Raw genomic sequence first — 26,957 nt, forward strand, 5'->3', positions numbered from 1 at the left:
TGTGTTTCCTCCCACAGGGCCTGACGGGTCTCCGCGGACAGCCGGTTGGTACCTCACCTAACCCTCCCCGGCAGAGAGGCTTTGGGCTGCCATGTTTTTAGCTTTAGTTTCTAATACTCTCATTTCCATCTCTTCATAGGGACCTCAAGGAGAGAAAGGAGAAAAGGTAAGCCCGATGGAAGTTTTCTAGAATTTTCATCTCAGGTAGGGCACCTAAAAAACATGGTAGATAGGGGTCCAGAGTGGTTACTTTCAAACTTTAATTATTATCAATGGAACCAGGGAGTCCCCCATGGTGACATGGTAGAGAAAAGAAGAGGCCGCTCTGGGACAGCTCTGTTCTTGTAGGGGGTCAGGCAGTGGGCGCCCTGAAGCCTGGCCCGCCTCACCCTCTTTCTCTTCCCCCCATCTGTATGATCCACCTCCATGAGGCTCTAGGATTTTTTTTAAAGATTTTATTCATTCATTTTAAATAGAAGAAAGAGACAGAGAGAAAAGCGGGGGGGGGGGGGGGGGGAGGGGGATGAGGAGCAGGAAACATCAACTTGTAGTTGCTTCCTGTATGTGCCTTGACCCACCAAGCCCAGGGTTTTGATCCAGCAACCTCAGCGTTCCAGGTCGACACTTTATCCACTGCGCCACCACAGGTCAGAGCCTCTAGGATTTCAGGTGTCAGTGTCTAAAGCACTAGTCTGGCCTTCTTCCTGGCTTCCAACATTCTCTGTCTCTCAATTTTCTAATGGAGGTTCTGCTGGGTTTGCCCCAGGCGGATGGTACAGGAACCTAACACTCCCAGCTCAGAGTAGCATCTCTGAGGGCCTCATTGCCCACGAGCTGCCTCGCTGTCTGCTGTCGCCATCCTGGGGCTCCTGTTCAGGAACACTGGAGAGGCCCTCATCTTTTCTGGAACACACCTCCAGCCAGGCTTAGAGCATAACTCCTGACTGAGTAGTCATGGCAAGTGGTACATAGCAGTGGAGCCTGCCACGGGCTCCATGGGGCCACATCCAGGCAGGCCCTGGGGGTTTCTTTCATGCAGACAGCAGGGTAGAAGAGGGAATTAATTTTCCTGCCTCAAAGACCTCGGTCCGGAACCACCAAAGAGGGACTAGTGGGTGATGAGGGTGGGTGATGGGTCCATAAGTCGTGAGCCCACCACCGAATACCTAACCACCAAATACCTAACCCCTCCGTTCCTCTCTTCTCCAGGGTCAGTGTGGAGAGTACCCACACCGGGTAAGTGAACTCCTACAACTGATCCATCCTAGGGCACAGCCCCAGTTCAGCCTCATCTCACTGGGGCCCCAGCACATACAGAGCGTGGAAACAGGAGCCTTCAGCCCCCTCTGCGGTCAGCAGCCAGAGCAAGGGCCGTGGGTGGCAGTGTGTTTGCCCGGCCCAGGAGTGTGCCCCGTGATCATTGTGTGTGTGTGTATAGAGCTGGTCTCCTGTACTCGTGTTCACATGTGTGTCTGTATCTGCCCAGCACTGTCTGGCTGCACGTCTCCCGGCAGCTGTGAATCTGACTCTGAGTGCCAGCTGCTTCTCCTCTGAACACACCTTCTCTGTGAGGCTGTGCGGCTTATGTGAGTCTATGTGTCTGAAGCTCTACCCGCGTGTGTGTGTGTGTGTGTGTGTGTGTGTGTGTGTGTGTGCGCGCGCGCGCGCGTCTGGCTGCCTTCCCTGGCCGAATTAGAGGACTTTTGGGTTAGTCATGGTTTCAGATGACCCAACCTCAATGGTAGGAGATAAGTGGGGGTGGATTATATCAATTCAAGGGTAAAGTCTCTTCTTTGCCTCTTAAAGAATAGAGGACACTCTTTTCAAGCGGGGTGGGGAATTTCAGGGCTAAGATAGTCTTCCACTCCTCCCAGCCCCACCAGTTCCTTCCTTTTCCTGGCTTTACCCCAGAGTGCAACAGTCCAAAGCCTATTCAGAACCTCTAAGTACTGTACCAACAGCAAAGCCATTCTTGAAACAGGGAGGGCTGAGGTGTGTACTGCTTCCTCCAGTAAGAGGCCCAGTGAGCCAGGACCTGGAACATGGCCCTTGTTTTGTGGCTCAGCCTTGCCACCCTCAGACCCGGGCAGTAGAGGTAGGGAGGACAGGTATATTTAGGTGCCCATTCTCTCTCATGGGCCCCATTGTGCCCAGAAACACACATGTGGTGTGGCTCACTGGCCACCCACCCCTTCCAGGCAGGGGAATGAGGAATTAGAGACAAGGACAAGCCAGGCTCAGGGTCCACCAGGCTCCAGAAGGCTGCCAGGAGGCCTTGCTAGCAGGATCCTGACAGTATGGTCCTTACCTCTGGATTCCTGGGCCAGGAACAGGTCGTGGGGAGCCTTAAACGTAAGTAGGTAGGTTGGCATTGAGGCCAAGGCTGGACTGGGCCTGGGCAGGGGGCACAGGCTGGCAGCATTGTAGATAGAGCCAACCTGTCAGTGGCATGTGCTTCAGGGACAGAGGGGCCCTAGTGTTCTAGCCAGCCTGATCTGATACAATAATAGAAGGTCAGCTGTGTTTATTTGGAACGATGGGCTCACAGGATTGTTATTTGCCTGAAAGAAAGACAGCATCCCCAGAACAAAGGACAACACAACTGCAGGCGCTTGGGCGGTGTCCTCAGTCCCGGGCGAACGCGTGAGGATGGGGGGGTGGAGTTCTCTGTTCCCAAGCTCAACATAAGGAGAGGGAGAGGGCAGAGACAGAGCCTCCAGAAGCACCTTGACCACAAGGTGCAACAAAACACGGCAGGCTTCATGACCACGGTAATGTGGGGTACAGTCACGTACAAGTCAGACAGGGATGAGAGTGGGTTTGGGGACTCAGCTGGTAGGCAGGGCAAGGCAACTGGCACCTGCTGTTTATTTGGAAGTGGGTAGAAAAGCAGGGGCTTCTAGGGCACGTAGTTTACTGGTTTTCTGAGGGGTCTGCAGGCATGGTGGGGTGGCAGGCCTCCAGGTTCACAAGATACCAAGAGACCCAGGCTGGTCCTTGCCTCAGCACCTCCAGAGAGGCAGGGAGAGGAGGGGAGAAGGGTGAACGGAGTCCCCGGGACGGGGCAGGGAGCAGAGGAGCTGGTGGCTGTGAGCTCCAGCACTCCTCACCCCCTTTGCCCATCTCACCACCACCCCTTCCACCCCAGGAGTACCTAAGCGGCACTCTAGCAGCTCTGCACTCCAACCAGATAATTGCCCTGAAGGTTTGTAGGTTCTGTTCTGGAAGCGCTCCAGCACCGCTCTGCTGAGAGGCTCCCTGGACACAGAGCCCAACATTGCACGTCCTCGGGCCCCTAGTGGGAGGGGGTGGTATTCAGTGCAGCAGCTGCCAATGAAGACAGTAATGACCTGGAAAGGCCAAGACTGGGCCCCGAAGGCCCCAGCTGGGCACACTCTCAGTCCAGGTAGTCCCTGGTTCTTAACACTCCTCCTGGAGTCTCCTGGGAGTTAAAATGCCTTCAAAAACAAGAGGTTGATTCTATGCCATCTTTGTTTTGACATGGGTTCTAACCACTTCCTAGAGCCATGGGGTGCTCAGCTTCATGACAAAGAGATTGGAAAGTGCAAGAATTTCCAGAAATGAAAATCACATTCAATAATGTGATTGCAAGTTGCCTCTCCCAAACAAGTGGTTGAACATGCCAGAGACAAGCTTGCCCAGCCTCTAGTTTCCAAGCCCTCCAGCCCCAGGGTGAGACCTCAGTAGTACTTATCTTGTGCTCACACTGGCCATACCCGCAGTTGGCTCAGCCCCCGAGAGCCTGGCTTGGCACTGCCCTTGACCACCTCCCCAGATTCGCTGACATCAACCTTTCTCACTCAACCAAAAAAGAACCAAGAGGTCGCCACACACCAGCCTGTCTTCAAGTACCAATTTAGCTGGTCCTGTGGCTCCCTACCTAGCCAGAGTCACTGAGTCTTCTGCCCTCAGCCCAGCAGCCTTTGCTGCGACCGGGAATGGGTGGGGCCAGCAGTGCAATGTTGGACCATGTGTCAGGCGGCCTTTTTGACCCAGCATGGCCACAGAGAGCCCACCCAGCCAAGGAGGACCACTCTCCCAGGTGGGGGATGCTTCTGGCCAACACCCCAAAGGCCACTCCTCCTTCCAAGGACAGTGTACCACCCAAGGGCAAGCTCAGCACTGCACCCCACAAGCCTGAGAGTGCCCCGTCCACACCTCCCCTCCCTATGCCTCATGTTCACTAATCTCTCTTCTCTGCATCTCTCCTCCATTCCCTCTTGGCCGCCCTGCCTTCCTGGCGACTTTTGGCATCCTCCTGAACACCTGCGACCTTTGGCTTTTGCCCTCTGGCCTTCCAACTCATCTTTCTCTTCAGCTGCTGCCTCTCCTCAATTCAGTGCGACTGGCTCCACCCCCAGTCATAAAAAGGCGGACCTTCCAGGTAGACCCCTTCTTTTTGCTCAGACCTCGTGTGCCTTCCCCAGCAGCGTGGCAAGTCTTTGGGCTGGGCAAGGCCAACTGGGACTGTAGACAAAGACAGACCCTCACTCTACTTTCATTCAATTAAATTAAATTAGACAAAAATGGACCCACGAGTGTTCTAGACCTGGAAATACACAATATCCAGGCCCAGGCAGTCCCCAACTTACACCCCCCATTACTCATAACAGCCACCAACAACAGCCGTCCCTGGGGCCAGCCACCGTGTTGCACACTTTGCAGGCTTGATTGCGTTTATTCTCTCAACAGTTTTCTGTGTTAGGTATGGTCATCCCTATTTCATAGATGAGGAAATCAAGTCTCAGAGATGATAAGTAAGTCACCCAAGATTACACAGTAAATTGCAGGGCACCTAAATTCTCTGCCTCTTATTAGCTGTGTGATTTGTGGCAGGTTACTTAACTTCTCTGTGCCTCAGCTCTCCATTTGTAAAATGAGGATAATAACAGTTCCTACTTCGTAGAGTTGTTGTGTTTGCAAAGCACTTAGAATAGTTCCTGGCACTGTTTGAATGCTATAATTAAATTGAGGCTCAGTGAGAAGTGAATCTGTGCCCAAGGTCACACAAACAGCTACTGGGAACTGAATGAGGGTCTTCAGACCCCCCCACCCAGGGCTCTCTCAGTTGGCCCTATACCCTTCGTATTTAGAAATGCAGATTGCTTAGCACCTGATCACTTGTAACCTAAGTTTGAGTGAGGGAATTTGCAGAGGGAATGTAGCCCACAACCAACAGGTATAATCATTGTGAGCAACTGCTTCCTTCTTCCTGCCTTACCAATCCAAGGCGGCTGGGATAGGACCAGAACACATAGACTAAAGAGCAAGAGACCTCAGGCCTGGGGGTCGGGCTAAGGCACTGCAGCATGATGCCAGGCCAGGCAGCCTATGGCTGCCACCCATGCCCCTAGCCTTACTTACACTGCGCAGGGAGAGCTGCCAAGGGCGCAGGGATGCTGGAAGTGACAGGGCTCTGAGATGCTCTCTGAAAGCCTGACAGCATGGCCTGGAGCCACCAGCTGGCCTGACTCAAAAGTCAAGAGTCCAGAAGCCTGCATGTCAGGCACCTGATTGAACAAGGCTGAAAAAAAAATCACTGCAATTAGCAGCTAAAAATACAGAGGGACACGTGATGCACATGTTACCTGAGCCTGCATATCCTGTTACACCAGCCAAATCCTCGAGAGCCTCCATGTGCTCTGAGCACTTACCCCACGCATGGCTATTCAGGGGGCCTGCTGGCAGCTCAGAGAAGCACCAGGCCAGCCCTCTGTCACCCACCCCTACCCTTGCCGGACTCCATTCCAGGAGAACTGAGTGTTTGCTCTCAGGGCACCACTCGCCTCAACTGCCAGCAGCCACCTCCTGGCCCTGGCTGCATTAGCTGCTGTTTGTTGAGTCCCCACTGGTTCCAGACCCCGTTGTAAGAATTCTACGTGGATTATCTCATGTAATCCCACACCAGCCCCCCGGCAGTGGAGGTGCCACCATCATCATCTCCACCTTACAAATGAAAAAATTGAGAGGGGCCCCGGCATGATACTGCCTCCCTTTTCAAGAGCAAAGGGTAGGTGAGCCAGAACTTTCTGTGCTGCTCTGACCTGGTTTCCTAAGTAGAGAAAGATGTATAGGGGCCCCTGTGCCTCCTGCTGCAGCTTCTGCCTGGAGAATACGGTTTTATGCTGTCAGCCGTCATGGGACATAAAAAGCTTTGACCATTTCCTATCAATAAACCAATATTGATTTTACAGGCTCTGTAAGACACTTAAACACTGGGTCTAATATTAGTTGAAACAGGAAACTTTATAATAGATATGATGTCCTTAGCAGATGGTGTTGGAGGTCACTTCCAAAGTGCAGAAAGTTGGACAGTGAGCAGGTTTTGCTGGGGGATTATTTGGAATGATTAGAAATAGTCTGGAGTTCCAAGTCGGGGTCCTGGCTCCCCTCTGGATTCTCCATGTGACCTTGGTCAGGGAACTCAACTTCCCTGAGCCTGTTTCCTCTTCTGTGAAATGGGACTTGTGACCCATTTCTGCACCTGCCTCTTCCACCATGAACACTCATAGCAGCTTTTTTTTATTATTTTGTTTAATTTAGACCAAGCTTCTTCTCAGAGGGTGTGGCAGGTTGAAGCCCAGGGCCCAGAGTAACACTGCTGGGTGCCATCTGCCCTAGGATGTCCTAGCCAAGAGATGGTTCAAGCAGGTGCTGCTAAAATCTTATAGTTCTCGTTCTGAGGTTGTGTGCTCCTGTTTAGAGTCATCAGTTTCCTCTGTAGAGTTTGCAGGAAGTATGCCTCACCAGCTCCCTTTTATATACATGGAAGCAGAGTCATGGCAGCTTGCTGAGATCGCCCTGAGCAGGGTGGGCTGGCCTGGAACTCAGGCTGCCTGTGCCCCCCTGGATCCCAGCCTGGAGCCCTCACACCTGCTAGGCTGTTCTGTTAGTCTGTCTACAGGGATGGGCCCCTTGTCCCAAGAGCTGAGCCCAGATTGTCCCTGGAGAGCTCCCTTAGAAAATAACCTAGTAGTCTCAGGGTGTAGATCTAGGGTAACTCTGACTGGCCCCCAGTCCCAAGATCTGGGTCACATGGCCCAGGCTCTCTCCTCCTCCTGCGGGAATAGGATGCTGTCCATGCCTCCCACACCCTCCATCCATCCTGATGCAACTAGAGAACTCATGCCCACCTAAAGGGCGCCCCACTCTCCAATCTAACCCAGGAAGTGGGCCTAGCTGTCAGGGCTCCACATTTTTCATCAAAAGCCATCAGTCCAAATTTTTTACTTAAAATCTCTTGTCCAATTGTTTACTGAGCCAAACAAAATTCTGTGAACCTCTGACCCTCTGAGTCAGATCATCAAAAATGGAGAAAAGCTGCATCAGGACATGTGGAACTGCTGTTCTCATTCGTGGCTGCCAGACGGCACAGAGAGGCTGTGACTCGCAGCACGGAGGGAGCGGAGGCAGGCCTCGGTCTCAGACCACCAGGACTGGACGCTGGTGCTCTGGCCAGGCTGGGAGCAGACCGTCTGAGCCGGGGTGACCTCACTTATTCCTCTGCCTCTGCCACCCTCCGTGGGGCTCTCACCCTCAACCAGCTGCTCTCACAGCAAGTCCTCTCTGGAAGCCCCTCCTCTTGAGGGCCTCCTGTCTTGGCCATCTCCTTGCTGCCACCAGCCCCTGCATGTAGTCACCACGCAGCAATATCACCGTCACGCCACCACCGCCTCCCCACCAGAGCCCACGCGGGGCCCTCACTGGGGGCATGGCACTGGGACGGGAACCGCTCTGCAGCCCCGGGGGTCTCTAACACCTGTTTCCACGAACCTCAGGGTGAACAGGGCCAGGCTGGTATCCAAGGCCCACCAGGGCCACCAGGGCCCCCTGGACCGAGTGGACCTCTGGGGCACCCAGGACTACCAGGGCCCATGGGGCCACCCGTAAGTACCCCCTTCCTCTCTCTGCTGCCTCCTCTCCCAAGGTTTGTCTATGAATTCTCTGGCAGAATTCAAACTCTGCATAACCAACAGGAACCTGTGTCCCAGACAAATGGCACAACACCTTGGCAAGGCCGTTGAACTTGGGTGCTCCCTACAAGGAGCTGCCCATCCCTGCCACGCCGCCTGCTGCACTCGGGTTCTGAGACACACCTCCTGAGGCCATGGCCTTACCTCCAGTCATTGCCTTCTAGGGAGGAAATTACTAGCAGGCTATCCCCAGCCTCAGCAGAAAAGAAAGTTTCCAGGGCTATGTTTTTTTTTTTCCAGGGCTATCTTAAATGGCTGACCCTGACCCCGCGCTTAACAGAGTCTGAGTTGGAGGCAGTGAGTTCTGATGGAGGCAGCAAAAGGTTGTCCTACCAGCTGGTGCCCCTAACAAACACGCCTCTTCTGAGGTGTGCAGGCTTCACACCCCTAAGCCACCAGCTGGATGCCTGCATCAAGCCTAACAATTGGCAGGGGCCATTCCTGGCAGGGGCCCAGGGAGGCCAGCAGGCACCCCACACACAGGCGACATTTCAAGCTCAGTGACCACCAAGTCACCCATTACCAAGCCCTGGCCAACACCCGACTTTCTCAGCCCGATTTAGTGCAAGAAAGCCCCAGGGCAGGAGCCTAGCTCAGCAGGCATCTGGACTTCTTTGGGAGAAAATGGGTTCTCTACCCAGAGCTAAGACTAATGTCATATTGTTACTGGAGGGACAGGGTTAAGGACAGAGTCTATTTAATAATGTTTTTCTCATGTGGCTAAAAAACAAACCAACCTCTTTGTTTTTTCTTATGACTAAAACATTATACAATCATTCTGAAAAATTTGGAATATAGACCAAAAAAAGGTTTTAAATTATCTATTTCCTCATATCTACAGTTCACCATCATTAACATTTTAAAGAATCCTTCCATTTTTCTCCTTAGAGATATCTGCACCAACATTTCCAGGTTGATAACTTTCTGAATAATCTAACAGTTTGTGTCCTGTTACTTTTTCACGTACCGCCGTAAACCACGCCTGCTCAAGTCAGGAGGCAGGTACTGAGGCATCTCTGACATGGGTCTCAGGGCTGCTGGGCCTGTTGAGAAAGTAGTTAATGAGTTCCCTTCTGTGATCTGTAGCCTCGAACATAAGTGTCTGCACATCTCTGATTGTGTCACTGGGAAGGTGTCCCAGAGGTGAAATCGCAGGGTTACGATGTCCCTGCCAAATAGCTCTCAATGAGTATAGTCGCATTCCAGGTCACTTGGCTTCACATCTGAGCCCCTCAGCTGCCACAGCTGCCAAGCTGAGGCTCAGTATGGGGTCCCTCTAGGCTGGGCGGCAGCTCCAGCTTGACTGGCATCCAGCGTGGCAGGAAGGTGGCACAGCGGTCTGAAAACTTAGGGGTTCTTGGCTCTCCTGCCCAGATTGACCCCCACAATGGAATATCTCCATGATTTCTCCCCAGGACCTCAGGGAAGGATTAGTCTTGCTTTCATGGGTTTCTAGATGGGAAAACAGAAAACCTGAAAGGAGGTAAAATTTAGGGAATTGAATCAAACCAAGCTGAGAAAACCAAAAAAGTGCACAAGACCCACTTCTTTGCTGACTGCCAGCCCCGGACACACTGGGCTCCCTCTCACTGACCCAAGTCAGAAGGTTTTCTTTGTTAGGTTTTTTTAATAAAGAAAAAAAAAACAAACAGAAAGTGTGTTTTTAAACCAATTGAAACAGACCAGACTCGGGCCCATGGTTCCTGCAGCCGCATTTGCCCTCCAGACCCATTCCCACACCGCGGTGCCCACAGCCGTGCTGGCCTCTCCCTGGGCTCCGCAGGCCCTGCGCCCACAGCAGCTCCCCAGGCCGGAGCCCACAGTCACAGCGCCCTGGGGGAGAGTGACAGAGGGCTCCTCCTCAGGCTGGCAGGGCCAAAGGCAAAACCATGATTCTGCTGGGCAAGGTCAGCTTTCCAGGGAGGGGTCCCAATTAGGAGGTGGGCGGGTGGGGATCTGGACCAAACCACACTGTCTATTTAACATGATGCCACTGACCTATTTTCCAGTGGGCAAGCACAGAGGAGATGCCCACGGCACCCACATGGCTCCAGAGAGGGACAAGAGCCTGTTGTCCCCATGTGCCCTCAGCAGGTTTCAGATACCCTCACAGGATCCTCTGGCCTGTTCTGTAGCACATCCAAACCCCGTTCTATTCAAGCACTGTTCTGCCCCCCCGCCTCCGCTGTCAACATGACTAACCCTAACTGTTTACCAGTGGAACCCACCTTTACTCACCTTTCCCTTGCTTCTGCAGGGCTTTCCTGGGCCTCCTGGACCAAAGGTAAGGGCCCCCTGGGCGCTGCACTGAGCGGAGGGAGTTCCTGCAGGATGAGTGGCAGGCAGCACTAAAGGGTACTGAGAAGGAGCTGAGAGGGAGATCAGCGAGAGATGGATCGTGCTTGGCTCACTTCCAAAACACCACCCTCTTGGGAACTGACTGGGTCCCACAAAGATTGAGCACTTGTGCGCGCAGTCCACCAAGTCTAGGCTGCTATGGAAAGTGCAATCCCACCTCCAAGGAGCGTATGGTCTAGTTGGAAACACAAGGTTGATGCCCAGGACACTGTCCCAACATCCCCAAAAAAGAGTGTTTCCTAAGGAGTCAGAACTGGAAATGACCTGGAGGGTCATCCAGACTCTTCTGAAACCTTATCTGGAAGCTCCTGATGTCGAAAAGACTCTCCCTTTGAAGCTGAGGAACCCTCAGGTTCTGAGGATGAGAAGTTGCAAAGCCCAACCATTTGACAAATGTGGAAGCTGAGGGCCTTGGAACAAAGTAACTGGTCCAAGTTTTCAATAGAGAAAATCAGTGGTATTACAAAACTGAAAGTCAGGTCTCCTGCCAAGTTGACCCTTCCCACCATCCCTCTGCTCTGCAAGGCGGAGAATAGTTCTGAGGAGCAGAATAGCCTCTGTTCTTGTTCCAGGGATGGCTGGGGGTGGAGGTCACTAGGATTTAGACATGGGGAGGAAGAAGGATGGGAATGTGAGGGAAACAGCGGGAGCTGAAGTTTGCTGTTGGGAAAACCCCTCTTACCGCCTTCTCTTTGTTCTCGTAGGGAGACCCGGGGATCCAGGGCTACCATGGTCGGAAGGTAAGCAGTGGGGGGACGGGATGATCCCACCCCCAGTAGTAACCCAAGTGGGGTCTCACCAAGGTGTACACAGGGTCCAGACTTGGTCAGGCACACATAATTTTGCTCAGTCATCCAGCATAAGCCTCATAGTGCTCATGAGGTTGGCTAGACAGGGGTCATGTCTTCACTTGGGGGAGCAGGAGGCTGAGGTGTAACAGGGCCTTGGGCAAGTCAGTGGTCCAGCTGGACCTCTGGCCCAGAAGGATCTCCCCCGCCAACCTTGGTGGCTGTATCTGTCCCGAGGCACCTCAGCTTCTCCAGGCAGAGCTGTGTCGTGCATGGTTGGGGAAGTGTGCTTAGGATCTTAGCCCTGCTCTCTGGCAGTTCTCAAGCCAGAGAGACGGGCTTCCTGCACAGATAATCCCAGAGGAGGCAGACTGTGCTGATTGCTACCATCACAAAACACTTTATGAATACAGGAGGGGGGTAAGAAATTAATTCCAGGTTGGCAGGAGTTTGGGAAGTCTTCTGAGAGATGACAGCCTATGAGCTCAGTCCTGGTGAATGGGTAGGTATATCAAGTTTTTTATTGCCATGTAGCAAACCATTCCAAACTTACTGGTTTTAAATGAAGATTTATTTCTCAGGATTCTGTGGATTGGCCATCTGAGAGTACCACTGGTCTCCCCAGGGCTCACTTATGCAGTCACATTGGATGATGGATGAGAAGGCTGCATCCCCATGTCTGGTGATTGACACTGGCTGTGGGCTGGGTGCCTCTGTTCTCCTCCACTCAGCCCCTGAGCCCCAAGTGGACTAGATAGGTTTCCTTACAACAGGGCAGGCCCAGAGCAGCATTTAAAATGGGCAAGTCCCAGTTTACTCACACTGATGTCCTGTTGGTCAGAGCAAGTCACACTGCCAGGTCATATGGGGTAGGGGAGGAGATCAGCTTTCACATCTTCTTGTGGGAGGAGTGGCAAAGCATTGTGGCCATTTTTAATCCAACACTGTGGCCCTTCAGTGAGCAAATTTCAAGGGAAATGGCACTTTAGACAGGAAAACAATTTGAACTAAGGCCCAGAAATGGTCATTAACATAAAAATAATCTTAATAAAAGTCACCACTTGGCCCTGGCTGGTTGGCTCAGTGGTAGAGCGTCGGCCTGGCATGCGGAAGTCCCGGGTTCAATTCCCGGCCAGGGCACACAGGAGAGGCGCCCATCTGCTTCTCCACCCCTCCCCCACCCCTTCCTCTCTGTCTCTCTCGTCCCCTCCCGCAGCCAAGGCTCCATTGGAGCAAAGATGGCCTGGGCGCTGGGGATGGCTCCTTGGCCTCTGCCCCAGGTGCTGGAGTGGCTGTGGTCGCGACAGAGCATCCCCCCCTGGTGGGCAGAGCGTCGCCCCCTGGTGGGCGTGCCGGGTGGATCCCGGTCGGGCGCATGCGGGAGTCTGTCTGACTGCCTCCCCGTTTTCAGCTTCAGAAAAATACAAAAAAAAAAAAAAAGTCACCCTTGCTGAATGCCTACCTTATTGCCAGGCTTCCCTTCAACATGACCTGCGGTTACTTTTGATCCTAAGATCACCCTATGAGGCTGGAACTGTTCTTCTATACTGCTCACAAAAAATAGGGGATATTTTATCGCTTCATAATCATTTTTAAACATCCCCTAATTTTTGTGAGCAGTATATTTACAAATGAGGAAACTGAGGCATACCCAAAGTCTCTTGGCTCGTAAGTGGCAGAGCAGGAATGCGTGTCCAGGTCTGGGCCCTTCTCATGGTACCACCTGCTACAGGGAGCCCATCTCGCCCCCAGACGCTGTCTGGGAAGCCTCTGGAGCCTTCCAGGAAAAGAAAAGAGGCAGGAAGGCAAGGAGCACACAGAGGGGAGGGGTTGGGAAAGGGAAGACTCGCTCCTGAGAATCACATTGGTGCACTCTGTGTTCTGGCGGCTGCCATGACTGCATTGTTTTATGGGTGCTTGGTGGGTGAAATGGCGAGACCTGGAAGTTCTGTAATTAGTTCTGCATAAACTGAGAAGTTTGTATTGTGTCAGGAAGTGGAAATTATAGCCCCCGCGGTTGCCTCCATCCACTCACACAGACTCACAAAATTTACTGCCTCCTAGTGCAGAGCAGGGTCGGTTTTCCCATTAGCAGTCACAACCAGCTCTTTCAAGCTGCAGAGAAACTGCAGGGCCAGCAGAGGGTCCCCTGGGATCATGGCGCTGCCCGCAACTAGCATCCATACTATGGCGGCTTCTGTTTTCTTCTGCCAACAAGGAGTCTGCTCCATCCAGAAAGGAGCTTGGGGGTTTGTTGTCCTAAAAGGGCTCAGCTTAGGGCTGGAGTGTCATGATAATAGGGAACCTGGTCCCATGAGTGTGGCAATCCTGGGCTCATACTGTGGGACAAATCATTCAACCCTGACTGGATTGAATTTGCAGAGAAAACCAGTGTGGTTCTGCTGACAGAGGCAGCTCCTGACCACCAGGAAGTCTGCTAGAGAAAGCTCCAGCGTGGAAGGGGGAGCACACTTCTTCATGACTTAGGGCAGAGCGAGTGTTGATGAATACCTTTGGAGGGAGGGAGCTCCCTGTCACCAGAGGTATTCAAGTAGAGGCTTAATAGCATGGGTCTGGCATGTGTTGAGAAGCTTCTATATCAGATGGGAGATTGGATTAAAGTCTTTTCCTGCTCAGGGAAGCTACAGGTCCCTGGGGAAAGAGTTGGCTTCACACCCCTTAGAGAAGATTAACCCTGCTTTGTAAGGAGTCCTGGTCTCTTCGAGCCTTCGTTCAGGTCTTTTTTCACCCACCTCCACATTTGTCAGAGCATCACTACTTTCAGATCTCACGAGGAACTGAGAAGACCCTTCTTCATGCTCAGCTCTTGCTCCACACCCTTTCTTTCTCTGACTTTCAAAAGCATGGCCTCTTTGGGATCCATGGGAGCTGTGAAGCTGCTAGCTCCCTCTCACTGCCTCCCAGGATTTTTGGAAGCCTCCTGTTTCCTGCACTTTGAGTCTTGTCAGTAGGTGTTCCTGGAACCCCAGGTGGTCTCAGCACTTCATCTCCATGCTGGCCCTCACTCTGTCACTGCCTCAGCCACAGCCCCCTCTTCCAGCAAAGCCCAGAAGCTGTGCACTGGGGACCAATGGCCAGCAGCCGAGGGTGCATACCCACTGACTTGGGATCATTCTTCAAGGTCAGGCAACTCTCAGAAGGCTACCAGTGCCCATTCCCAAGGAGCAGTGGGGATGTTGACTCCAGTCATCGCCACACCCCAACAGAAGTTTGCATTCCATCAGAACTCCAAGATGAGGAGACTCAGGCCCGAGGACAGGGCAGCGACATTTCTGGTCTAGCCGAAGGTCATTCATTCCCCGTCTCACTCAGTTCCTAACATGGCCCAGCTCATGATCCTCACTGTTCAGAGGAGCTCAGAGAGGTTAATACTTTGCCCAGGGTTGCACAGCTGGTGAACAATCCTCTGAAACTGGAAGCTAGGTCTCATGAGTCCAAGCCCAGAGGCCAGTCTTCTCATCCTGGTGCAGAAGTGAATGTCTGCTCAGGGTCCTCACCCAGGAAGAGCTAACTATGCACAGACAACCGTCCTCTGTGGTTGCCCTGGGGTGTGGAGGGTTCTTCTCCAAGCACCCTTCCTTTGTCCATCGTTTCTCTTTTTCTGTCTTCTCCCCTTTGTGCTCTGTGCTTGGAATAAGGCCTGGTAAGGAGGCATCAACATGCGGGGTGACCTGATTGCAGGTGCTGAGATAAGCTTGCTCCCCACCCCAGGGAGGAGCAAGGACTGGCAAGTGGGAACACAGAGCAGGGACAGGGGCCAGGCTTTGAGGAAGACCGTGGGGTAACCAAAGGCCCCTCTACGTCTGCTTCCCTTGCTGTGCCCCAGTGACTTGACACCCTGCAGGAAGGCCTTCCTTTCAGCACGGGGTGAAATTTAACTCTCAGCAAAGATGCTTCTCTGCCCATGAGCTTCGCTAATGATTAGCTCTATCCACCAGCATCACCCCAGCCACTGGACCCAAACTGGCAGCCTCCCACAGGCCAGCCCGGCCCACAGGGCCGGCTTCTCCAGCAGCAACTTAGGATCAAAGCCCAGTGTGGCCAGCAGGCCCTGTGCTCCCCACCCCACTGAGGGCCAGCCCCACAGCCCTCACTGCAAGCATTGTTGTGTACCCACGAGGTACCTATTTAATCCAAAGTTATGACACCAATCTACTTTAAGTAAGTTGCAAGACACAGAGTGTGTTTAAAATTTTACAACCTGGGCTCTCTTTCAAAAGGATTGACAAGTATTGTCAGACTATATGTGGATCACAAACCTGATGAGGGCTTATCTCTAAGCACATCGAAGCGGGTCAGTCTGTCCCAGCAGTGGGCAGTGAGTCTGACGCATGAGGTGGTCTGGGCGTTAAGCTTCTGGGTTGCAGGAAGGACTGTGGCTAAGCACACACTCCCTTTCTGCAGGCTATGGGCTGTGCGTTTTCAGACCAGAAGAGGCAGGATGTGAGAACCTCCTGCTAGAGCAGCTGGTAACTGTAGTCACCCTTCCTGGAGTCAGCTGGGCTCCCCAGAAACAGGGACTCACAGGGAAGGGGGTCCGGTGGGCCCTATGGTTGGATAGCTAGGGCACTGGGCTGCCGGTATAAGGAGCTCACCCACCCAGTCCGTCTCAGTCCTCATTTTCTGACCATACCAGACCTCCTCCTCCCCACCTGTCAGTCCTACAGAAGGGCAAGTTCATTCTGATCTGACAGTCAGTGCAAATGTGTAGGTGGACACAGTTCTGTAAAATAATAATTATTATTATTATAGCTACCTTATGGGGCCTCTTCAACATGCCAGTTCGTATATGAGGCACTTTGCATGCATCATCTTACTAGATCTTTATAACAACCCTGGGAAGTAGGTTTTAGTCTTATCCCCAATTGACAGATGAGCAAACTGAGGTTCACAGAGGTGAACCCTCTAAGATTCACAGCTAGGAAGTAGTCAAGTCAGGTCCATATGACCCCAAAGCCTTGCTCTGAATGACAACTACCTGGGTCTTATGAGCCCTGGGGATTCCCATGATCTCCAGGAGGCGGTATCCTCTCTGTTAGAAAGAAAGGAGGTGAGTTTTGAGCTGTTTTCCTTCTTATGAGAAAAAAGGTTTTGGCTGGATTCGGGCCTTTCTCTGAGCTTCCCGGGCTGTGAGCAGTGCCTGGAGCCTCTAAAACAGAGAGCATGGGGTACTTGGTGCGTTTTAGTCGGAGAACCAAGGAAGTGTAGTTTTTTTTCCCGTTGGCACTGATTTCACCTGAATGACTCCTGCAGGGAGGAGTTGGCATGGTCCCTGGGCTTCCAATGAAGCCAGGAGAAGGCAGCTGTCTCAGTCCGATACTGAAGCTGTTCCTGAAACCCTCCTGTGCCACCAGCTCCGAGAGGACCTGAGCACCCAGGCTTCCCTGGGGTGGGCTCGCGTACGGAGTGCTTTCTACAGATGGAAGCCATAGATACAGGAGCCTTCTGGTGTGGACACAGCACTCTTTTAAAGCCACAAAATCCCAGTGGGGACAGCCAAACCTTTCAAACTGAAGCAGATCGGGGAGCTGAAACGTGGGCTCCAGATCTGAGGCCTCAGCGGGGCTAACGGGACTCCCACTCTGCCGGTTTCCAGCCCCCAGCCTGTGTTCTCTGGGCCCCACTTCTCCTGCACTCCCAGGTCCGCAGATTAATTAGAGCTGACTTTTCTTTTTGGAACTAACTACAAAATCAACCGATCCCAAATCTAGATTACAAGCCAGCCGCTCTTCTAAAGCCCTGGCCTTCAATGGGGTGCCTGACCTGGTAATTCCCCAGATCACTTCTTGCCAGCCCCATTCACCGGAGGGCCTGGCTTTTCCGTGGTTCCCAGCCCCTCTATTCTGGAGCAGACTAGAGCAGGAACCAGGAACTGAGCTGCCTTTTTCCCAGAAGGGAGCCCTGGAAATCCTTAAGGGAGACAAAGACGTTAGCCCTCCCCACCTGGATTTCCCAGCCCAGGAAAGGGCCCAGGTCCAGGCCTGAGCCGCCTGCTGGCCACAGCCCTCCACTCCCCACACTCAGACAGGCCTTCCTCCTCCCTGCAGAGAACAAAGAGTCTGTGTGTATAGCAGCTTCAGCCCAGGGCCCCCCACATTAGGGAGCTCCATTCATCTCCCCGTGCTTCATTGGCCTGACCTTTGCTTGGCTGGGGAGCTGACCTTGAAGCCCCCCACCTCCTTTCAGACTATGTCTTCTTGCCAAGTCCTGGCCCCACTTGTTCCATAAACAGTAAATCACCAATTAAGGGGCCACGCCCACCAGACAGGAGCTTGGCCAGCTTGCGCCCCAAGGAGTTCGCTTCTATCCTGTCATCTCGGTAAAGGATGGGCCCTCACACCTGAAAGCAAGGACCAGCAGAGAGAACCTATTGATGCTTTAGCACAGGAGTCTCCAAACTATGGCCTGCTGGCCGCATGTGGCCCCCTGAGGCCATTTACCCGCCCCGCTGCACTTCCAGAAGGGGCACCTCTTTCATTGGTGGTCAGTGAGAGGAGCATAGTTCCCATTGAAATACTGGTCAGTTTGTTGATTTAAATTTACTTGTTCTTTATTTTAAATATTGTATTTGTTCCCGTTTTGTTTTTTTTTTTACTTTAAAATAAGATATATGCAGTGTGCATAGGGATTTGTTCATAGTTTTATTTATAGTCTGGCCCTCCAACGGTCTGAAAGACAGCGAACTGGCCCCCTGTGTAAAATGTTTGGGGACCCCTACTTTAGCATAAGCAGGAGGTGGACCCAGCTGGAGAGTCAGTAGCATTGTCAAAGTCAAGGTCATTCAGGGCAACCCCCTCTCTAGCTACCTGTGCTCACCCAGACCTTTCTTAACCACAATGAATGGAATATACCCCTTCCAGGCCGGCCGTAAGGCATTGTTCTGGGCACCACTGTTAAAGAGCCAACCAGCCCTCAAGTTTGGGTTGGCCCAGCCTGGGAGTGACAGGCCTAGTTCCATAGCAGCCTGTGCCAGCTATGCTCTGTGCACCTGGGGCAAAACCCTTTAGAATACTCAGCCACCCACTTCCCTCGCTGCAGGATGGCCCAGATCTGGGAAGCACTGGGGGAGCCTCTGGAGTCCCCACTGGGATGACATGGGAAGGCAAAGGTGGAGGGGATACACTGGGGCCCTGGGGCTTTGACAGACTATGAGAGCTCCTTCCCACCTAAGAGCAAGACATTAGTGAGTTAGTGGATCTAAATTCAGCACAATTCCAAACTCAAATTTTTAAAACAGGAACACTGCTAAGAAGAAAAACAGGAAAGAAGGAGGCTGTAGATGTGCTCTCACAGAGACATGCCCTGAGGAAGTCTCTATGACCAGCATCGTCCGTTCAGCACCAGCTGCCAGAAACAGCCCCTACTCCCTGAAGACGAGTGTGCTTGCCCACAGCCTGCCTGGAGCCCTTGACAGTGACTCTCACCCCTCTTTCACCTCACTCGTCGTCCAGGAGTCAATGTTTTCTGGTTAGGACCAGCACAGCCCCTAGTGCAGAGGTCAGGCTGGGGCAAGCCCAGGGAGACAAGGCCCAGAGAAGGGAGACTGATGAGAGAGGACTGGGCCTGCAGGGTGGGGTCAGCGGAGGGCACCCCTGCTTCCGGCCCAGGAAAGGGCTGGAAGTGAGGGAGGCCCTGAGACGGGGATCAAGGGAGCCTGAGTCATTTGCAGAATTAAGAGAATTGACCCAGGGGGAAGAAAAGGGGCAAAGGTCAGCCACACTAATGAGGAGGGCTGCCTCCTGAGGAAGCTCCAAGGGGCCCAGATTTCCCTGGAGGGCATGGTTGTGTCTTTATGTAAAAACCAACTTGGGCTAAAGACAAGCCCAATTAGCTGGAAAGCCTCACTCCCAGGTTCTGCTCTGTATGGCTCCTGTGGAGATTGGAGACAGAGGCCAGAGACAGCCAGGGTGAGCATACCCACCCTCCTTGTGCTGAAGCACATGAGGCATCTGTCTCTCGGGGGCAGGAAGAGAAACCAGAGCCCCCTCTCAAAGCAGCAGTTTAACCCAAAGCTAAACTCCCTCCACCAGGGAGCCTTGTGCTGGAGCTGCCAACCAACCCAGTCCCCTCCCCGACCAGGGCCTCTCCCTCTCCTAAGGGTCTCACAGAGGCTGGGCTGGAGTGGATGGGGAAGATGGAGGAGCAGGGTAGGTAGAAGGTACAGTCTAATCTCACTTTGCAGGCAGGTAGAGTGGTTTATCCAGAGTCACATCACCAGCCTTTCCTGACTCCCAGTCAGCTCCCAAAGTAGAGGTGGGACAAGGAGGCAGGGGCACAGAGGGAAAGACAGGGGAAGGGAAAGGCAGGACAAATGGCAAATCCCTGAATAGTTAGAGACCCCCAAGTTGACCTCCAACCTGTACCCCCCCCAACCCAAAGGACTCTTTCTGGTACCGTCAAGGCTGAGTCAACCCAGTTGGGCTGGTTGGCATGTTAGCAGAGCATCCTAGTCCTTTAAAGGAAAGAGTGATGGAGCCGTCAGCTGGTTCTTCTGAGGAAGGGGTTGAGGCCGGTGTGAGTCCAGTTGCCAGACTTCTGATGAGGTCCTGTGGTGCCCTCTGCTGGCCACATAGCAGACCTGTGCTGGCAAGCAGGGCACTACCCAACTCTTCTCTGGGTGCCTATGATTAAAGACCCAGACCCAGGCTCTGAGCTGAGCTGCCTTCACACTGTGACCCTTTCACGCCTGTGGAGCACAGACCCGAGGGCTCTACAGCAGAGCAGGGTTTTGTCCTCCTTTCAGCGTGCTAAGGGTGTTTAATAGAAGCAGGTGGAACATCAGCCCATCTGATGCTGGGGGTGGCCTGGAATGGGTACTTGGGCTTTGGCAGACAAAAGACCTATGTTAAAATTCCTGCTCTGTATGACCTTGACAATTGTACCTGGCATCTCTGAGATACGGTTTATTCACTTGTGAAACAAGAATAACGTCCACACCCACACTGGAGTGGATTTTCAGAGGCTGATGAGAAGGAGGATGTAAAGCCCTCCGCCCTGTGCCAGGCGCATGGCAGATGCAGGACAAGTGCATGCCTTCCTCTACTCTTTCCCTCAAAAGAGATTTCCCAGAGCTTAGTGGCTAGGGAAGTCCTGGCACTGTCTTGTCTGCTGTGGTCACTTCCTGAGTCCACATCCCTGCCTGTGCCTCAGAATGGAGGGTCAGAATGGAGAAGGTTCCTGGGTTTGGAGCTGAAGAATCTGAGACGTTTGCAGAATTCAGAGACTTGGTCCAAAGAGGGTGGAGGTAAAGCAGGCCAACATGAATTGTGCATACAGGTTACAAATACACAGGTGTCCCTGTGGCACTGAGGAGCCAGCACTAGGTTTGGGGCATAGCTAAAGGCTTCATAGAGGAGATGATGTTTGACCAGGGCCTCCAACAACAAAATTTTAGGAAATAGCATAAAGTCACAGAATCATGAAAATAGGTGGTGCTTTTAGGGAAACAGATAATAGGTGTCGGGATGTCAGGTGATGGGGCTGGAAATAGGTGGTGCTTTTAGGGAAACAGATAATAGGTGTCGGGATGTCAGGTGATGGGGCTGGAAGGAAGCAAGGATGGAATGCATGCTCAGGAGCCAGGCTCCTTTTCTGCAGTCAAGGCCAAGCCAGGCAGCAGCTGTTCTGAAATAGTGTCACCGTCCAGCTTGTGTACTGGGGAGCGTGAAGGCCAATATGGAGGAAAGAGTTAGAAGTAGCTTTGTCCCTGGTGAGCATAAGGATGCACCGGGACTGCCTGCGAGATGGCAGAGAGGGGTGAGGACAGCTGGAGGCGCATGGGACTGGGTCCCCTCTGCCTATAAGCCGTCAGGGCTGCAGCGTGGCCCGCGGCCTAGCAGTCCGTCCTGAGAGGAGCTGGGAGCTGGGCCAGGAGCAGGCTGGGCAGGGTTCTGTATTGCCATCCACAGCGCTGGCCTTCACACGCAGGAGGCCGCAGCAGGTGGACACTTGTCACTTGCTGCACAGCATTCTGGGCCCTGGCTAGGACTTCATTTGGGGTTCAACTCATGGAGACAGAAACTGCCCTCTCTCTTCCCCTGTTCACTCCCCTCACCCCTGACCTGGCAGGTTAGTCTTGATTCGCCTACTGTCAGCACCTGTTTGTCACTGGCTGTCATCTCCAGCCCATCTCCTCCTGGTGTGCCCTGCCAAGGATGGAGGGGCATAGTCCCCGTCATCCTTCCTGAGCTCAGCCCCCTCCCGTGGACTTGGCATTTTCCCGGGAGGTAAGAGGTTGAAGAACAAGAACACTGCTGAGCTGGTAGAGTGTGCCTGGTGAATCCCAGAGCAACGACAGTAGACCTGGTGGTGCAACTAGGACGCTGGACAGGTTCCAGGCAGCACCCGGATTCATCTCCAGTTCCACCACCCAAAGGACAGGCGGACCCTCTGCCACACGGGGCCAAGGCCCACGTGCCTGTGGGAAGAGTTAGACCCAAGACGTCTGGGAGGGAAAGGAATCCCAGAGGAAGGTGACAGGCAAGAGCGCACCTGGCTCAGCCAGCAGGTGTTACTGGGCCAGCCTGCTGGAGTCCAAGCAGGACAGGGTGTCCTAGGGGGGATGGGAGGGGGGTGTGCAGCAGTGGCCCAGCGGACCTCTACCCCACAGCACTGAGTCCCAGCATCCCAGGCCCACGGCGAGTAGCAGACCCTGAACAATTTACCCAGCCCACAGGACTCCGACTAATCTGGTGGGCCTTTCTCTCTGGGGGTCTTTCCTACACTGTGATCCATGACTTGAACCCCTCTATGAGTTCACATTGCTGAGAGGAGTGGCCTGTGGTGGCTGCCAGAGATGGCTTCCAGACCAGCCTTTCTCAGTGACATCCTAGCAGGCCACGCTTCAAGGGCTGAGTCCTCGAGGCCCCAAGCCTGGTCCTTTTCTCATCATTTCTCTTTCTTCTTTCAGGGAGAGCGGGGCATGCCAGGGATGCCAGGCAAACAAGGAGCAAAGGTACCTGCCCTCAGCACACCCAGGCGGCTTCTCCCCCACCCTCCTCCCCCCTGCTCCTCCCTCCCACGTCCCACTGTGAGGACAAGGCACACACTTCCTCCCGAGCCCTCTCTCCTCACTGCCTGTCCTGTCTTTCCAGACAGGGCTGCTTCTGTTTGGCCCATGAACTATTATTAATCAGTGCCCTTCTGACGTGACCAGGCCTCCTTCTGGGCATCTTTGGGTCATCAATATCTTCTCGGGTAACCCCAGCAGTGGCTGCAGTCCTGAGACCCAAGTGGGGAGTAGACACCCCTAAAAATCACCTCCACTTGGGATTTACTAAGCAGTGTTTTTGGAAACCCATTCACTTCAAAAGTAGGTGGTTTGAGGCTGATGCGGAAATCGGGTTGCTGTCAGTTGCCCCCAGTCCGTGAGGGCACTGTCTTGTCTGCTGTGCTCACTTCCTGAGTCCACACCCCTGCCTGTGGCTCAGGGATTTTGCTGGGTCAGGATGAAGAAGGGTTCATTCTGTGAGGGGAACCCTGCTGCCACACTAAGGTGGACCGTACGTGAAGACATCGCCATCTTATTCTCCCCTTCCCAGCGGTGCTCCCTTCTTCCCCTCCCCTCCCAACTCCCCTGCTTCTCTCCTATCTCAGTGAAGCCCTCCCCACTTCACCCCAAGGGTGCCCCCATCTAGCTCACCTGTGAGCATCATGCCTTGGTGCCCATTGTGTCGCCCAGGACAGCCTGGGTGCTGAGCAGGTGGGTGAGAAGCCTGGTGACCCAGCTGTGCTGCACAGAGCCTCTTCCTCAGGGCCCACTCTCCCCGTGCTGAGCTCAGTGCCTTCCTTTCCAATGGGTCTGAGCGGCAGGCAGAAGTGAGCAGCCCGCTTCCCCAGGAGAGCTAGGAGGCTGACTACCTCCTCCATGCTCCCCTGCCTGCAGAAAGTCTCCACGCCTTTTCTTCTCTCTGGCAGGGGGCTCCCGGCATCACCGTGGCTGGAATGAAGGTCAGTGGAACACTGTAACTCAACACAGGAGCAGGACGGGAGAGATGGAGAGAGGACAGTTAGGGCTTCCAGGGCTCTGAACGAAGGTGGGGGCAGACAGGATTGGGAAACATTTCTCCTAAAGCAGTATTTTTGCCAAATGCATGCATACATAACTTGAATAACCGGTGTCTACCTGAGCCCTGCAAGGAAGTAGCGAAGGGTTACCAGCTTCAGCTGCAGGCTCACCCTCCCGTGGTCATGTGGTGGAGCCAGCGCTGTCCTTCACACTCTGGAATTAGCAGCTACATGCTTGCCAAGCCCCAGGGAGAAGAGCAGCAGTCCTCCTCCTGAACCCCACCCCGACTGCCCATCTGGCTGGCAGGCAGACAGGCGGGAACACCCAGCAGCACAGTGCTCGGTGTGGCTTTCCCGGCAGGTCCCCTTATGGGGGCGGGGGAAGCCCCTGGGAACAGCAAATGCCCGTTCCAACCTCTCGCTCCACCTGGGTGCCTCCCTGACACCCACACCAGCCACGCCATCACCTAGGGCAGGGGTCCCCAAACTTTTTACACAGGGGGCCAGTTCACTGTCCCTCAGACCGTTGGAGGGCCGGACTATAAAAAAAAACTATGAACAAATCCCTATGCACACTGCACATATCTTATTTTAAAGTAAAAAAACAAAACGGGAACAAATACAATATTTAAAATAAAGAACAAGTAAATTTAAGTCAATAAACTGACCAGTATTTCAATGGGAACTATGGGCCTGCTTTTGGCTAATGAGATGGTCAATGTGCTCCTCTCACTGACCACCAATGAAAGAGGTGCCCCTTCCGGTAGTGCGGTGGCCTGGCCGGATAAATGGCCTCAGGGGGCCGCATGCGGCCGGCTGTAGTTTGGGGACCCCTGACCTAGGGCAAGAATAAGGAGTGGTGCTGTAGGCCTCTTTTGACCTGGGGCTTGAAGTCTTCCCCCAAAGTAGTTTCATTCATTTATTCCTGCTTGCTTTCTCATGCTCTGTCTCCCCTCTCATTTCTTTACTTGACTCTTCTTTTTCTCCAACAGGGTGAACCAGGAACCCCGGGAAACAAGGTACTGACACAGAGGGCATGTTGTGAATGCACAGAGCACCCGGTTTCCAGTGGGGGTGGGAGGGGCTGCTACTCCACTGCTGGTCCCCCTGAGGCTGGCCTGGGCCTGAGGACTGAGTGAGCAGGAAAGCCTGCCAGAGAGGGGCCTGCCTGCCAGGAACGCCTCCTGCTCTGCTGCAAAGGCCTCCCTGCTCCTTGGGTCCTGGTCCGGACAGCTCGGCCAGTTTGCCCACACATCTGCTCCAGCTGGCAGGACCCGTTGCCCCCTGCACCTACAGGGTTGTCTCTCCCTCATCTAGTTCATTGAAAGATGTAACATGAAAAAAAGTTTCTCTGCTTAGATATGTTGGAGAAATACGGGATTAAAAGTATTACATGGGTTTTTTCACTGCAGGCCTTTTCAGAGCTTTTAATGTGCTAACGGTGCATTGGAAGCTCTAAAAAGGTAATAGCTTGTGAAGAATTTTTAAACGTTTTTAACCAGAGCATCCTTTTTTTCAAAGGAGCATCTTATGGGACTAGTATTCTGGAAACACTGTTCTATGATTACTGTCCATTCTACTCGTTATGATCCCCTATCCCCCGCCTCCATCCTCTTAGGAGTGACTTTCTCTTCTTTTTTCTTTTTTTTTTTTCTTTTTTTGTATTTTTCTTAAGTTGGAAATGGGGAGGCAGTCAGACAGACTTCTGCATGCGCCCGACCGGGATCCACCCGGTATGCCCACCAGGGGGTGATGCTCTGCCCATCTGGGGCGTCGCTCTGTTGCAACCAGAGCCATTCTAGCGCCTGAGGCAGAGGCCACAGAGCCATCCTCAGTGCCCGGACCAACTTTGCTCCAAGGGAGCCTTGGCTGCGGGAGGGGAAGAGAGAGACAGAGAGGAAGGAGAGGGGAAGGGGGTGGAGAAGCAGATGGGCGCTTCTCCTGTGTGCCCTGGCTGGGAATCAAACCCAGGACTCCTGCACGCCACGCCCACACTCTACCACTGAGCCAACCAGCCAGGGCCGACTTCCTCTTCTTACCCCCAAGGGAAATTCACGAACAGCAGGAAAGCCGGGTCCCCCAGGTTTGCCAATTAAAAGGGGGCAGAGGGTAGGATATTGTGTCTTTGAGCCTGTGCCCCCTTCATCTTGACCTCTGCTGGTCCCCCACTGCCTGCCCCACCCCCATGGCTGGTGAGCTGCCTGCAGTGTGCAGCAGGTGTATGCGTCCCCAGGAAGAGGGGGATGTAGGAACAGCCTGAAAAGCTTCTGAAATTCTCACTGGAGAGCAACCCTCCTTCCTTGAAAGCCACTGGTCACCCAGGAGGAAAGCCCAGCAGAAAGAACACCTGTCCTCCCTCTGCCCTCAGTCCCCCGAAACCACTGTCGGGCAACACTACACCCTTCTTGCCTGTTCCAGGCATGCGCAGCCCAGACAAAGCAAAGCCCGTTGGGATCCCAACGGCTTTACTGTCCTCCCGTCACCTGGGCCCCTACCCAGACTTCCACTTCCTTGGCCAGTTTCAGGCCACTTTGCCATTCAGCTTCTGCCCAAGGACAGGTAGCAAGGGGGTGGGTGACCCCCAAAGACTTGGCATGTCTTCTTCTGTGGCTCCAGCTTAAAAGGTCATTGAGATGTCTGAGCAAATTATGACCCAGGGCCCTCAATTTACATGATTACATACATGAACGGCCAGCTCCAGCTGTCGGGCTGTGGAGAGTGGAGATCTCACACTGACCTGGCGGGATGCTCTTGGGGGCATCTCCTGAGGGAAGACACTCTGTGAATGCAAAGTGAAGTTTAGGTGGCAAAAAGGTGGAGCATCAGGAGACCTGCCTGTGAGGCCAGCTCTGCCACTGACACGGGGAGGGTTGTTGGCAGTCACAGAACCTCTTCATCTGCCCTGGGGGCGGATGTGATTCACATTCAAGGGGCAAAGAGTTCCCAGGAGCCAAGCGGAAAAAGCTGGTTAGTAATAGCTGTTCATCTGCTAGAGCTGCCCTACAAAGGACCCCAAACTGTGCGGCTTAAACTACAGACACTTACTGTCCCACAGGCTGGAGACCCCTCCCTGTGTGAGTGATGTGGACCCAGCCCACTTTGGGACAGGAGAACAATGATGCAGGCTGTCACCGGTGTGAAGTGGCCCAAGGAAAGAGTTGGGCCAACAGGGGATCCTTAAGGACGTGGAGTCCTTCAGAAAGCAGCCCCAGGAGGGGGAGGGGCAGGGAGGCAGGAGAGAGGAAAGCCAAGACTAGAGCAGCAAGGTGATGCCTTCCCGACATCCTGGAGGAAGTTGCTGACCCTGCGTTGTCTGCATTTCTTCTGCAGGGTGAGAAGGGGGCTGCGGGCTCCCCTGGGCTACTCGGCCTCCTGGGGCAGAAGGTGGGTATTCAGGAACTCTGAATGGTGGTCATGTGGAGAAGCCTCAGTGTCCACCCCACTGACATTCCCAGCCCAACACATTCATGTGGGCCCAACATTAAAGGTGTCCCTCCCAGATTTGGTGGGAAGCAGCTAAAACACAGTCAGATTCTGTTGCGGAGGAGGGGGGCATGAGATACCACATAGGAGGCCTAATTGGCCAAAAGATGCCTACATTCAAACAATTCAGCCTGACCAGGCAGCAACGCAGTGGATAGAGCATCGGCCTGGGACACGGAGGACCCCGGTTCAAAACCCCAAGGTCGCTGGCTTGAGCAAAGGGTCCCTCGCTCTGCTATAGCCCCCACCCCCGTCAAGGTACATATGAGAAAGCAATCAGTGAGAAACTAAGGTGCTGCAACGAAGA

At 53.5% G+C, this 26,957-nt stretch overlaps 1 protein-coding gene and 1 non-coding gene across 2 annotated transcripts in view; both read left to right on the forward strand.

Annotated features, from left to right (window-relative positions):
• Positions 1-26,957, forward strand: part of COL13A1 (collagen type XIII alpha 1 chain) — an 88,105-nt gene that overhangs the window by 24,422 nt on the left and 36,726 nt on the right. Inside the window, exons 10-20 of the mRNA XM_066244147.1 lie at positions 18-44; positions 140-166; positions 1,210-1,236; positions 3,149-3,205; positions 7,800-7,907; positions 10,252-10,278; positions 11,057-11,092; positions 22,071-22,115; positions 23,078-23,110; positions 24,160-24,186; positions 26,498-26,551. Coding sequence (XP_066100244.1) covers positions 18-44; positions 140-166; positions 1,210-1,236; positions 3,149-3,205; positions 7,800-7,907; positions 10,252-10,278; positions 11,057-11,092; positions 22,071-22,115; positions 23,078-23,110; positions 24,160-24,186; positions 26,498-26,551 — 468 coding nt within the window. The remainder of the gene's footprint in view (positions 1-17; positions 45-139; positions 167-1,209; positions 1,237-3,148; positions 3,206-7,799; positions 7,908-10,251; positions 10,279-11,056; positions 11,093-22,070; positions 22,116-23,077; positions 23,111-24,159; positions 24,187-26,497; positions 26,552-26,957) is intronic.
• TRNAA-GGC (transfer RNA alanine (anticodon GGC)) lies at positions 12,205-12,280 on the forward strand. The gene has a single exon. It is a non-coding gene; the product is annotated as a tRNA-Ala (tRNA).

The sequence above is a fragment of the Saccopteryx bilineata genome, chromosome 9 (assembly GCF_036850765.1).
Source record: "Saccopteryx bilineata isolate mSacBil1 chromosome 9, mSacBil1_pri_phased_curated, whole genome shotgun sequence".
NCBI lineage: Eukaryota > Metazoa > Chordata > Mammalia > Chiroptera > Emballonuridae > Saccopteryx > Saccopteryx bilineata.